This window comes from Sphaerodactylus townsendi, linkage group LG05, assembly GCF_021028975.2.
Source record: "Sphaerodactylus townsendi isolate TG3544 linkage group LG05, MPM_Stown_v2.3, whole genome shotgun sequence".
NCBI lineage: Eukaryota > Metazoa > Chordata > Lepidosauria > Squamata > Sphaerodactylidae > Sphaerodactylus > Sphaerodactylus townsendi.
Window position 1 is genome coordinate 1,566,948 of NC_059429.1, and position 13,077 is coordinate 1,580,024.

Below are 13,077 nucleotides of genomic sequence, written 5' to 3' on the forward strand. Positions count from 1 at the left end.
AAACACAACCTGCCAAACCTGTACCAAAGGAAGGCCTACAGAAGTCTGTAGGGCGATAAAAATGCTTCACTGCAGCCTGGATCGTGCCTCAACGCGTTATGATGACTGCCCTGCTCCTGGGGGAAGCAAAAGAAGGTCCCATCCTTCTCAGAACTGAAGTGGACGGCCTTTGTCACGCCTCGAGGCTGAAAAAGTTCACTGTGGGGAGTGCTGAGAAAATCACTGCGGGTATTAATGTGGGCAGCGAGGGGTGTGTGTGGGAGGGAGAGGCTTTTTTATAAGCCTTAAGAAGTGTAGGAAGAAAAGTAAAGAAAAATCAATGCCTCCTCCCCACCCCCAAAATATTCCAGTGACATTAACAGCACAGGTTCCTCTACCCCTGTCCCACCCCACAGAAGACGTTGCTGAACGGAGCGGCCCAAAAGGCCAGCAGCGGACCACCGCAACGCTGAGAACGGATCCTGAGACTTAACCGCAACCTCACATCTTTGTTTCCAACAGGATTCAAAGTAAGGCCAAGACAGGCCTCCGGTTAAGAATTCATCCCCAAATTAGCGCAGCTGAGCGTGCGCGATCCGTATGTGCTCAGAAACACTCCTGCATCTCGTTTTCTGAATTCTGGCCGGGGCAATCAAATTCCAGAGGCAGCTCAAATTCCCCGTGCAAACACCCCTCACTTCCTCAGCAATTATCTCTCCCCGGCGAACAACAGCGCCTTGTATCTCCCTGCCACCACCGCACCCGACGAGGCAAAGCATCTAATTAAAACCACACCCTCTCTGCTGTCACAAGCCCCGGCTCTGCCAGACGCAATTTCAAGTTCCCCCGACATGCAGCCTACACACAGTCCAAATCAAAGGCTCCTTCGGACGATGTTGGGCAACTCAAGAGAGAGAAAATGCAGGAACCAGGATCAGGGGCCAGAACAGTTCAAAAACTCAGACAAGAGCATCCCTGAAGTCCAAAGTGGAATGTGGAGAGGACCGCTAAACAGTGAGAGAGGGGTTCAGGCCTGGCCACTGATCAATGCACGAGAGCATGAAACAGCGCACAGTGCAAAGGTCCAATGTTAAAACAGCCAGCAGGTCTGTACTTTCACCTGGAGTGTCTTTACATGGAAGAATCAAGGGTGCTACCCAAGGCAGGGAAAGAGGCAATCTTTCATTTCCCCCCCTTCAGACTGTTTCAGGCCACACATTTCTAACCCAGAAACATCCTTGCATCCCTGACCAATTCAGCAGGGCTTGGTCTGCTTCCAGACGAAGGAGGCGAGAAAGAGCCTCCGGCTCGTTTTCCTCTTCTGGTTATTGTGAGAAGGGCTTCTGGGAGTTTTCTCCAAGGAACCCTGGAGGCGAATTGAGACGGCAAACCACAGTTTGCTCCCATCCTGGTTTGTCAAAGCAGACACAAATCTATCAGGCTGTGGTGCATGCTGTTGATTCAGTAGCAGTTCATGGCCGTTTCCGCACGGACAAAAGGAGCGACGCGATGACGTCGTAAATAGCAACGTATCGGCGAAAAAGCGTTCGCACAGACAGGCGGAGCTGCGTGCGTCAGAAGCCCCGCAGAAATGTGACGGTTCGCACGGAAGCGCTGCGGAAGCGGCGTCTCGCCACGCTCCGTTGCGGCTGCGCACTCGCTGACGTGACTGCCCTGATGTCCTGCCCGTCCCCCATCTGTCATTGCCTCCCCTCCCAGCTACTGTCAGTCCCAGTTCATGTTACCTGTGAGGCCAGAGTGTGTATGGGCAGCCACCATCTGCACAGGCGACATGGATCTGGGAAAGGTACTTGACCATGCAGGGAAATCACCAGCGACAAACGTGTGTGTGTGTGGGGGGGGGGGGGGGCGGTGACCAAGCTTGGCCTTTTGGCAGTCGCCATTGTTGAGAACGGCTCCGTGGCGGCGGTTCGCACGACTGTGGAAAAAGAGCGCTTCGAAGGGTTTTTTGAATACGGCATCTTCGCGCCAATTAAGCGTTTTCGCGACGGCGCGACTGTGCACCTCCGCCGCTATGCGTGCGAACGCTCTCGCTCTGACGTTTCTTTTCCCGTTTCCACGACGTCATATTTCGCCCATGCGGAAACGGCCCATGAGATTGTTGCATGTCAGGATGGACAGGGAAGGACCAAGTGAGTCATGCCTGAGAGCCAGTGTGGTGTAGTCGTTAAAAGCAGGTGCACTCTAACCTGGAGAACCGGGTTTGATTCACCGCTCTGCTGTGGAGACTTATCTGGGGCACCAGATTAGCTTGCGTACTCCAATATACACCGACTGGGTGACCTTGGGCTTGTCTCAGCTCTACAGAGCTCTCTCAGCCCCACCCACCTCACAGGGTGGTTGTTGTGAGGGGGGAAGGGAAAGGAGTTTGTAAGACCCTTTGAGTCTCCTACAGGAGAGAGGGGGGGTATAAATCCAAGCTCTTCTTCTTAGCAGGCAACAGTTTTTATACCCAACCAGCCAGCAAACACATCTTCTGAATCTTGCCAGATCGTCCCCAACCCCCAACATCTGTTGCATCTAGGCCATCTCTGAAATTATGCAGCAGATGTATGAAGGTGAAAAATCTGAACACGGGCACCCTACGTGGTGAAGCAGCGGGGCCTGCAAAACCCAATGACACTTTAATTTCTTAGCTTGGCTGGAAACAGAAGTCTGCCTCTTCAAGGCACCAATTCACACATTCAAGCTGCTCACTCTAGAGTTGCCAAATCCTGGATGGGGAGTTCCTGGAGTTTTGAGGGTGCAGCCTGGAGAGAGTTAAGGGTTTGGAGAGGGGAAGGACCTCAGTGGGATATAGTGCCATAAAGACCACCCTCCAAAGCAGCCATCTCCTCCACAAGAACTGATCTCTGTTCTCTGGGAATCAGGTGTGATTCCAGGAGATCCCTGGGCCCTACCTGGAGGTCAGCAACCCTAGATCACCCCCAAACTTATTTATTCAGTTTTGAGAAGAAAAAAGCCCTCCCAGGTTATTGCAAACCAGAAATTGGGAAGAAGTCTCTACAGGAGCTTTTCTCAACCTTCTGACCCGGAAGGAACCCTTGAAAATATTTCTCAGGCCTTGGGGACCCCCTGCAGATTCAGGCTCAAATGTACAGGCCGTAAATTACATTTGTATCACATGTAGGCCTGTATATATGCATATATGCATTGATGTGCTAGAGAAGGGAAATGTCTGAGAAAATCTGAATTCTTCATTGTCATCATTAAATTTTTGGCATTGCCTGTTCCATGGACTCCTTTTCTCTTTAACACGTCCTCTTCAAAATTGCCACACTGGACCCTCAGACATCTTAATGAAGGTGTACGAAATGTATTTAAATTAACTACAAGAAAAAGGCAGGGGAAAGATACAGCAGGGAGAGACTGAAGTCACAAGCCCAGTTGGATGAGCCCGGCTAATTCTTGAAAAATGCACTTCAGGGTGCCTTCCAGCAATATGGTATCTGCCTCAATGGTCTCTCCTACCTCACGTCAAAAATCAATAATGGATTCAACCAAATAATCACAATGGAGAGAATTTGTAACTACATTTTTGTTTGGTCTCTGCTTACTCCTGCGATAGTGCATTATGCTGATCTGGAATCATTTTAAAATAAAGAATGATTTCCCAGGGAACCCTGAGTGTCCTCTCACAGAATCCTAGGTTTTCATGAAACCCCGACTGAGAAGCCCTGCACTAGAGCATCCGCTTTGGAAGACTAAATTCAAGTCCTTTCTCATCCCCAATGCTCACTGGGTGACTCTCTCAGTTCAACTTGGCTCATGGGATCGTTGTGAAAGCAAACCCCAGTCTCCTGTCCCAAACCCTCCAGAGGAAAGGCAAGACTCAAACGACCCGAAGCCTGGTTCGGCTCTGAACAGAAGCCATCTCCAAGCGTGCAGGTGTGTGGCTCAGAATGCCAATCCCCAGTTCAAATCTTGTCTTGTCCTAGATCCCCCACACAGCCTTTGGCAAGCCACACCCCCATATTGGTAAAGTGATGATAGCTATACAGATCTACCTTGCAGGCAGGGTGTTTGCAAGAATTCTTCATACCATTTGTGATCCTTGCCTTTTGCAGCTTCTATAGCACTAGGCATGCACCAACAGAGGATAATAATACGACTTTCGTAATCTGAAAGCTGCCCTGAGACTGTAAAACGAGTAATTTTGGCATGCCAATTCTCACAATGCTGCCTCCATGCAGAAAATGAGCCCATCGTATCTTATTCACCTCTCATCTTCCCATTGGTTCAAAAACTACAAAAAAAACTGGGCAAAAGTTGTCAGGTTTCAAGCAGTAGGTAAGAAGGGCCTGGCCTGTGTGGCTCTTCTGGAAAGGGTGAAGGTCACGCAGAGAAGCTGCCAAACAGGACCAAACCGGAAAAATTATCCCTGTGCCAACAACACTAACGGACACGCTGCACAACTAGACCAAGCGTTAAGCCAGAGGCACACTTGGGTGAAAAAACCACACAAGTCCTTGCACAATTGAAACGTCCTCAAGATCACAACAGAGAGAAACCAGCCTTCAACCAAAGTAACAGGATTCTGTTTCACAAGGGGCAGAAACTTACATTTCCTTTTAAAGACAGTCAGAGGAACAAACAAACTGGAGTGGTGTCCCTGGAAATCCAGATGTACCATCTGGCTCTTAAAGCAGCTATTGGGATGGGAGAAGTATTCACTGGTCCTAGGGAAGAGGGTGGGTTTAAGCTTTTCCATGCTATTTCGCAATCAAAAAATGCCCTATTCCTACACTGATGGGCTCCCATGTTGCATGGATTTCCTTCCTGCCACTCAGGGCTAAAAGCAATCAGGAGCGTATTTCGATTGGGGAAATGGTATAATGGGGAGGGGTGCCAGTAAAACCTGTTTTTCCCAGCACTGTGGCCCCAATCCCAATATTTCACTGCTTTAGGGAAATATACCGCCCATTACAAATTCCTTGCCCTGAACCCCACAGTACAACCCACAGCCAACCAAATTTAAAACAAACAACCCAAGAGGGGAAATTTTAGGAGTCTGCAGAATATAAACACCCAGCATTTAAAAACACCTAACAGTCCAGCCAAGCAAACTCCTCCTCTAAGAGTTATCCCAAGCTGCACATCTGTCCCTACCTAAGAAATTCAAAATAACATTTTAAAAAACAAGCGTTTTCTGGATTTCCACTATTGTACTCAGTGAGAGAAGGGACAGACACAGCTCAATAGAGCAACAAAGACTGACACAAAGTTTTCCAACTTGGTCTCCTGCAGGCAAGCAACCAAATGGTTACCTGTTTACGAATCAATAGGTTTGGGCCACTCATGCAGGCAAAACGGCATCCATTTCAGCAAACTCTAGATGACAATGGGAAATGCAACTTTTGGAAGGAAGATCTATAATCCCAGAACAGAGGGTCACTGCTTTACATCCAATCTGTGCCAGTTTTGGCACCAGCACACTTCTGGCATCTTGAGGGGCTGTCCCAGCATGCCACAAATCTCACAATGCTGCACTGGTGCGGTCTCATTTGTCTGAATTGGGGCTGCAAGTGAGGTTGCCTTAACATTGGAGCAAAAGTCTAGCTGTGCTGGTATCCGCACAAACTTCTCCAAAACGCAAGCAATTGAAGCTCTGCTGAAAACTACAGTGGCAGAAGATGGCTGACTTTCGGGAGAGATGTCTAAGGAACTAGAGAAAAGTTGTTCAAATAAAGCACCCCAGAAAAGGCAAAGAACATATCCTCGTTTCTCACCTGGCTGGCTTTGTAGAATTGCTTCTTTAACCCGGCCACAGACATGCTGGCTCTCGTTCGGGTGGCGAAATAGGCTCACGCAGACGTGGAGACACACTGCAGGCTGAGAGAGATGCAACCAAAGCAGGGTTTGGATCCAGATGCGTCTAAACCGAGGAAGAGAGCAACTTTGAGCCAAGTCGAAGGAGTGGCGGAAAGATGGGACAGACCAGCTTCTCAGCTACGTGGACAGGTGGACAGAAGCAGTGGTCAAGATGCACGGGGTGACCGGCGGCAGAGAATCCCAGATCAGCTCCAGACAGGGTAGCAAATACAGCAAGACAGAGCAAGAGTGAGTTCGAGGGGCAGAGAAAGCAGCCCTTGATCCTCCACCCAGGGAAAAGGTCTGACAGGCTTGCAGCTTCCTCACCCAAGTCTACAGCACCTGCAAAGGCAAGGCAGAATGGAAAGTCAAGTAGGCTAGAGTCTCTCCCTGCAAAAGAGGGACAGACACCCTACAGGGTTCCAATACAATGGAAATAACTAACCCCCAATACAGGCAATGTTATACGCTCCCCCCCCCCCCGAGAATATAAGATACCTCCACGCCCCCCACCCCAATGAAAGAGACAAAAAGACCCCCTAGGGTCAACCAATACTATAACACCCTGCTATACCGCCCCCCCCCCCCGCAAAACCTGGAGGCACCTCGATAGGAAAAGACCCAGGCTGGAACGACACGCTAAGAGACAAATGGTGCCCCCAACCTACTTCCACAAAAGATGGGCCCCGGGGGCTGAGGAGACCTGCCCCCACGCCCTGCCCAGCTGAGGTCTGGAGGCCAAAGAGGCTAGTCCTCAGTGAGGCAGGAGCCACAGGAAGTCCCTGAGCAAGAGGGGAGGCCAAGCGGGCTGCTGGGACGCCTCACAGGCGAGGATTCGGGAAGCCTCAGAAGAGGAGGAAGAGGAGGAGGAGGAGGGCGGGTGGGGGCTCGACAGAAGGCGGGACTAAGACAGACAGACAGAGCGACTGACTGCGGCGGATGGACACGCAAAGTAGTCCCAAGCACAGGAGACGGAGCAAAGGCGGGGGCGGACGGACAGGGAAGGGGAGGCGAACAAACGGCCGGCCAAGCGCGGGCTCAACCCCAGCCTCGCTCTCGCCCCCTCAGGATGGTGCTCGGCTCCCCAGCCACTTCCGCCCTCCTGCCGCGCAGGCGCAATGTCGCTCTCTCCCGGCGGAGGAATATCCACAAGCGTCTCCGCCCAGAAACAAGGGATGGAAACGAGAGCCAGGCTCCACGCTTTCCAGCCATAGACGATGGAGGGGTAGAGCGGCTCATGACGCCGGCTATGGGCCAGGAGGAAAGTCGGATCAGCGCGCCCCCGTCAGTTGCTTCCGCGTGATGTGTGGTTTCCACGTTATGATGTTAGAATTTTGTACACATACACACATGTACTTCTTTTATAGCCCACCTTTCTCACTGAGATTCAAGGCAGATTGCAAGTCAAGTCAAGTAGTATTTATTGTTTCAGCCATTGGCTCATCCAAAAATACATACAGTTAAAACATTCAGATTAAAATAATAAACTTATATTTAGGCTAAAATATAAATGATTTATATTCACTATATCCAAATTAAAATGCCCCATCAAATACTTTCCATGTCGGGTGTTTTTATAGCTTCATACTAAACTAAATTGACCACAAGCTCATTGAATCATCAGTTCAAACAGTGCTGTAAATACTCTGCTCGCATTTTCCTAGCCACCAGGGCAAAAAGAGCCATCTTGTAAGAAACATATCAGATAGTAAAATATCAGATAGTAAAAAAATCAATTTCTCATCATCAGACAAAAAAGCTGTCCTGGGTAGTATTGGCTCCAAGAATTTTTTCAGCAGATTACAAAGTAATCAGGCAGTAAAAACAGTTAATGAAATGATCCTGTGGGGCTAGGATTACAGAATTTTAAATAATGCAACCAAAGAACCTACTGAAGCTTGACATAGCAATGTCAGAAGTTATTATGAAGGTAGAAGAAATTGCGTTACAATACAAGGGTGATAAGTACAATAAACTTTTTGGCATATGAATACATGACATTGCCTTATACTGAACCAAAGTCTTGGTCCATTAAGGGCAGTATTGTCAAGAAGAAGGGGGTGGGGGAGTTTGGATTTATACCTGCTTTCTCTCCTATAAGGAGACTCAAAGCGGCTTACAAACTTTCCCTTCTCTCCCCACCCCCCCACAGGAAAAACTGTGTTGTAGCTCCCAGCTTGATTTTATCAGCAAAGGTGACATGGCTCCTATCTTTGGTGAGGTGGGTGGGGCTGAAAGAGCTCCGAAGAACTGTGACTCGCCCAAGGTCACCCAGCTGGCCAGTTCCACAGATAAGCCTCCACAGCTCAAGTGGCAGAGCAGGGAATGAAACCCAGTTCTCCAGATTAGAGTGCACCTGCTCTTAACCACTATGCCACTGCTGCTCATCACTCCCCTCCCCTCCATTGCATGCCACCCTCCCCGCACTCCGCTAGGGTGGGTGGGCCAGGTCCTGATGCCAGCCCCCTTCCCTTCCCTCCCTTGCATGCCACCCCTTCCTCCCTACAGAACTTTCTGTAAAGCATATTCCAGGCACCATATTATTATATTATTATATACCACGATCACTTGTTTTTCCAAGAAAGCAAAGGTCTTTGGCGAGCTGTTCCAAATAACCATGCTCCATTTTGTTCTTTGCTTGCTCTGCATGGTGGTATATGAGAGAGCTCTATGGACTTTTTGAATGGGACACTCCAGACGGATGCTATCTTCTTCTTCTGGGGGTGAAAACTGCCACTGCCATCCCCTGCATCTGGGCATTGTTGCACAATGGGCTTCATTGCTAGTATATACATATGAACACCGAGAGATCTTGTTTCGAAGAAAAAGTACAAGAGAAAAAATAATCAGCATAAATATATACTACACATACATTATTTCTACACACTGACACACACATGCCAGGACAAGAGCAAAAGTGGGGTATAACATAATTTTTAGAAATGCAATAAAACAATCCACCTGGAATGAACATGTACATCTGAGGTTATAAAGTTAACTCTGTTTCTTTGTTTAAGCAGACACAAGACCAGCACCACCACGACCATGACACGACCATGAGACAGCAGTTAGGTACCAAGATGAAACCAATCATTCAATAATGTAGATGTGTAACAGGAAGGAAAGGACTTCTTAGTTTATCTCCATATAATCCTCTCCAGTAAATAAATTCATATGTAAAAGCAACTGAGAATCTGTCTCTTCTGTTCTACTCTGCTAATATATATAACAGGATTTTGTGTCCCCACAGCATGGGAGAACACAAGCATTGCAGGCCAAAATGTATCTTTTTTTCTGCCTGCTGCACAGAGCTCTTCTCAGTTTCACGGCGCACCTTCCATTGTGCGTGCTGAAAGGGATTCTCCATGGAGATTACCATGGAGGTTTCCTCTGCTTATCCATCTGCTGTTTCATTTTCCAAAGTAGATGAATAAGGTTTGTTTAGTCTAGTGTTGTTTAGTACATGTGTTGTTTTTCCTTTTTTGGTTTGTTTTGAGGAGGCTGTCTGAGAAGCTATGGCAGCACAAAGATGTGCATATTGCACTTTCTCTAGAATTGCTGTAGCTTCTCAGACAGCCCCCTCAAAACAAACAAACAACAAAAGGAAAAACGATACGTGTACAAGATCGCTGGGTTAAACAAACTTTATTAATCTACTTTGTACAGCAAAATAGCTAATATATATACCTAACAATAAATAGGGTGACCTCCATGGGGAATCTCCATGGAGAATCTGCTGCAGCATACAAAATGGCGGACATAAGCAGAAGAAATGAAAGTAAGAAATTTGGGTGAGAGAAATAAAGCGTTTCTTGCCTTTGTGTTTGCTCAGCAGGCAGAAATCATCCTCAACCTGGAACTGGAAGTTCACTTGTTAAGCAACCTTTGAAAAACCCGGGCTGAGAGGAATAGAACTTGCTGAATTTATTCTGGGGAAGAAAGCTGTGTGAAGTTCTTCCCCAAAATGCTATTTATAGCATCCTAAAGATGTTATATTTGTGCTGTGCAGAATCCACCACTGAGCAACTAGCAATGGAGCCAAATCCTAATTGGGTCTCAGAAATGTAAGGAGTGAGAGAGTGGATTGACGTGAAAGTCACCCTCAGCAGAACTTGCTGCCTCAGATTATTTTATTTACTGTAAATTATTTCTTGAAATCTTCAAATTAAAGAACATACGAATTTTAAAAAAAAGTTAAATTTGACCTGGGAACTCACACTAGTCATTTGCTTGGAACCAAGAACCTTTCGAAACTGCTTTAGGGCTGGGACACACGACTTTAGAGAATAGAAAGGGGTCTGGAATTAAATTCCTGGTGGCAGCGATTTAGAGGTAGGGACAGAAAGCACTATTTTGCACCCGACATACTTAATTGCAAATAAATGAGAGAGTGGGCACTGCAGGAGGGCTAGCAGCAACAACAACAACAACAACAAAAAAGGTCAGTGCAATATATATGCAGCCACTGAGGCTCAGAATTGGGATTTAATTCATGCACGATTACAACATCGCCCCGCCTTCGCATTTTTGGGCCGGCTATATCCGGTGAACCAAAGCACCCTTCTAGCCTTCTCCCTCTCTATGGCCGTTCGGAGGCGGAAGGCTCTTCTCGTCCCCGACCCGTGGCTCTCGCGAGAGCTCCCGCGGAAAGAGGAAAAAGGCGAAGCGCGTGGGTGTCTGTGTGGCGCGCGCGCGCGCGCGCGCGACGCAGACGCGTCGCCTGGTCTGTGCCCAATCAGGGCGGAGGAGCGCGAAGGAGGCTCAAACTCCCGCCAAATACAAGCGCGAGCGGCGGGAGGGGGAAGGGAGCGCGTCCCGAAGAGCCGGAGGGAAAACGGGGGGGTCCGCCGGGGACACGCGCGCGCACTCGCCCGCCTGCCTCTCTCGCGGGCATGTCGTTGGGGAGGCGAAAGTCCTGAGGGGGGGTCTCTTCCCCGCGCCCTGATTCCCCCACCCCGGGCGGCCAAGGTGGACGAGTGTCAGGTAGGAGGGAGAAGTTCTGTCCCCCCCCCCCCCCCGTGAGCATAATGGATGCAGGGACCGGGGTGAAGCGTCACTCTGCGGTCGAATAATTGTGGTGGAGCGAAAGAAAGGCCATGGGGGAGGGGGGGGAGAAGAAGGGGGGTCGCTTCAAGAATCTTGCCCCCCCCCCCGTGGCTTTGGTCTCGGGGAGTCACTTTGAGGTGGGCTTCCCCTCCGGTCAGTTTGCCCCCTTAAACGTCCCCCTGCTCCTGTCATTCTGAGTCTCTTCCCCCCTCCCCCCGTGCACACAAGGGGTTAATTCTGGCTGGAGGGGGTTAGATATAAACAAACCTGAGGGGTTGGGGGGGGAGGGCTGAGGCTGCAGTGAGGGCTTCAGAGCGGGGGAGATGGGAGTTGCGAAGCAGGTTTTGGGGTCGTCTTGTGGAGAGGGAGGTGTCAGGCGCTGGAGCAAGAGGGGGTGTTGTTTTAGGGGATGGTGGTGGATGTTGTAGCGGGGACTTTGTGGAGGGAGCTGTGCTTGAGAGCTGGGGTTGGGCGTAAGACCCCTCCCGTGGGCATTGTCCACCTGGAGGCCAGGAGATGTTGATCATTAATCTAGAGAAAGGAGGAAGCTAAAATGGTGATGCTAAAGGGGGGGATGAGGGTGAGGTACAGAGGTCCTTATTTGGGGTTACATGTTTAGAAGGGGGGAGGCTTGCAATATAGGTGGAGTGGGGTTACACATGAAGAAGAAGAAAAGAAGAGTTGGATTTATATCCCCCCTTTCTCTCCTATAGGAGACTCAAAGGGGCTTACAAACTCCTTTCCCTTCCCCCCCCTCACAACAAACACCCTGTGCAGTGGGTGGAGCTGAGAGAGCTCAGAAGAACTGTGACTAGCCCAAGGTCACCCAGCTGGCGTGTGTAGGAGTGTACAGGCTAATCGGAATTCCTCAGATAAGCCTCCACAGCTTAAGCAGCAGAGCAGGGAATCAAACCCTGTTCCTTCCAGATTAGAGTGCACCTGCTCTTAACCACTATACCACGCTGGAAGGGTCCATGGAGGAAATCTAGTCCATCCTCCCATTCAATGCAGCACCAGCCTAGAGCAGTGGTTCCCAACCTGGGGTATACTTTACCAGAGTGTTTGGGATATGCAAAAAAAATTATGTAGTGGGTTTGCTAATGTGGGGGTACAAAGGGGCTTGCAAGCTCTTTCCCTCTTCCCCTTCCTACAACAGACCCCTTGTGAAGCAAGTGGGGCTGAGAGAGTACCCCAAGGTCACCCAGCAGGCTTCATGTGGAGGAGCGGAGAAACAAACCTGGTTCACCAGATAAGCGTCTGCCTGCTCTTCACCACGACACCACGCTAGTGTGTTGATGAAGAAGAGAGGGGAGTTAAGGGGAGGGGGGTGTCCAGGTCACCCTCAGCGATTTAAAAGGGGTGAGGGAGGCCTGTGTGAGTGAGAAAGTAAGAAGCTGGATTGAGGAAGGGGAGAACCCAGTTGTGAATTCTGTTGAAAGCCTGTGAATAATAGGTCTGAGATGGAGTGGGGTTCAATTAGGACTCCCCCCCCCCCCAGGCTAAATGTTTACAGAGTAAAGTGGTTGGTGGTGGTGGTGGGAGGAATTGAGGATCCGTGACGTCAGAGCCTGGGATCTGTATCTATTCGGCCTGTGCCACTGGTTACTTAACGTAATGTTAGTAGTCTTGTGTGTAGGATTTGATTTGCGACGCTAATCATTTTGCTCTTTGCAGCAATGGAGTGTCAAGCCAAGTCAGCAACTCCAGTGAGGAAGCTCATACAAGGTAAATACTGCCACTGCAAAAAAAAAATAATTATTTGGTTAAAGTACTTCGGGAGACAGACAATAGAAGACACTTAATATGAGAGAAGGCACTGAACTCTGTGTCCTGTCTAATGGTCTTCTTGCTGTCCACAGCAGAGTCTATTTTTCTTCTTTACATACCAGACATTGCCTGTTCCAGCTGTATTTAAACTGCATAATGTCAAGTTATCTTGATCAGCTCATGTTTGGTTTGATCCTGCCATGTCTCCCCTGGGAAGCTTTCTCTTTTCTTCTGCCCCATTCTCTTAATTACTTGTGGTTGTACTTTCTCGCTCTTTATACTTTCACTTCCCCAGCAATTCCTTATCAGCTCATTAGACACCTGCTGTTGTAGTTCTTTCAGATTTGTGGAATGTAGGTTGTTTTGAGCCTAGGGGAGACTGCCTTGTCTCTGGACCATGGGACTGGAGGGGTGCCATCCCCCCCTTGGGAACTGGTAGTCAGGGGTGGTGTT

General features: G+C 49.1%; 2 protein-coding genes across 6 annotated transcripts in view; one reads left to right on the forward strand and one right to left on the reverse strand.

Annotated features, from left to right (window-relative positions):
• Positions 1-6,925, reverse strand: part of SH3GL1 (SH3 domain containing GRB2 like 1, endophilin A2) — a 69,017-nt gene extending 62,092 nt beyond the window's left edge. For 2 of the 5 annotated variants that reach the window (XM_048496725.1, XM_048496721.1), the window contains exons 1-2: positions 6,480-6,925; positions 5,730-6,153 (exon numbers count right to left, since the gene is read on the reverse strand). In XM_048496725.1, the coding sequence (XP_048352682.1) occupies positions 5,730-5,774 (45 nt within the window). In that variant the 5' untranslated portion in view covers positions 5,775-6,153; positions 6,480-6,925. The remainder of the gene's footprint in view (positions 1-5,729; positions 6,154-6,479) is intronic. The other 3 variants (XM_048496722.1, XM_048496723.1, XM_048496724.1) reach the window with 3 other exon arrangements.
• A 3,557-nt stretch (positions 6,926-10,482) lies between these two features.
• The window catches only part of CHAF1A (chromatin assembly factor 1 subunit A), a 29,159-nt gene continuing 26,564 nt past the window's right edge, over positions 10,483-13,077 (forward strand). Inside the window, exons 1-2 of the mRNA XM_048495851.1 lie at positions 10,483-10,794; positions 12,532-12,582. Of these exons, the coding sequence (XP_048351808.1) occupies positions 12,534-12,582 (49 nt within the window). The 5' untranslated portion in view covers positions 10,483-10,794; positions 12,532-12,533. The remainder of the gene's footprint in view (positions 10,795-12,531; positions 12,583-13,077) is intronic.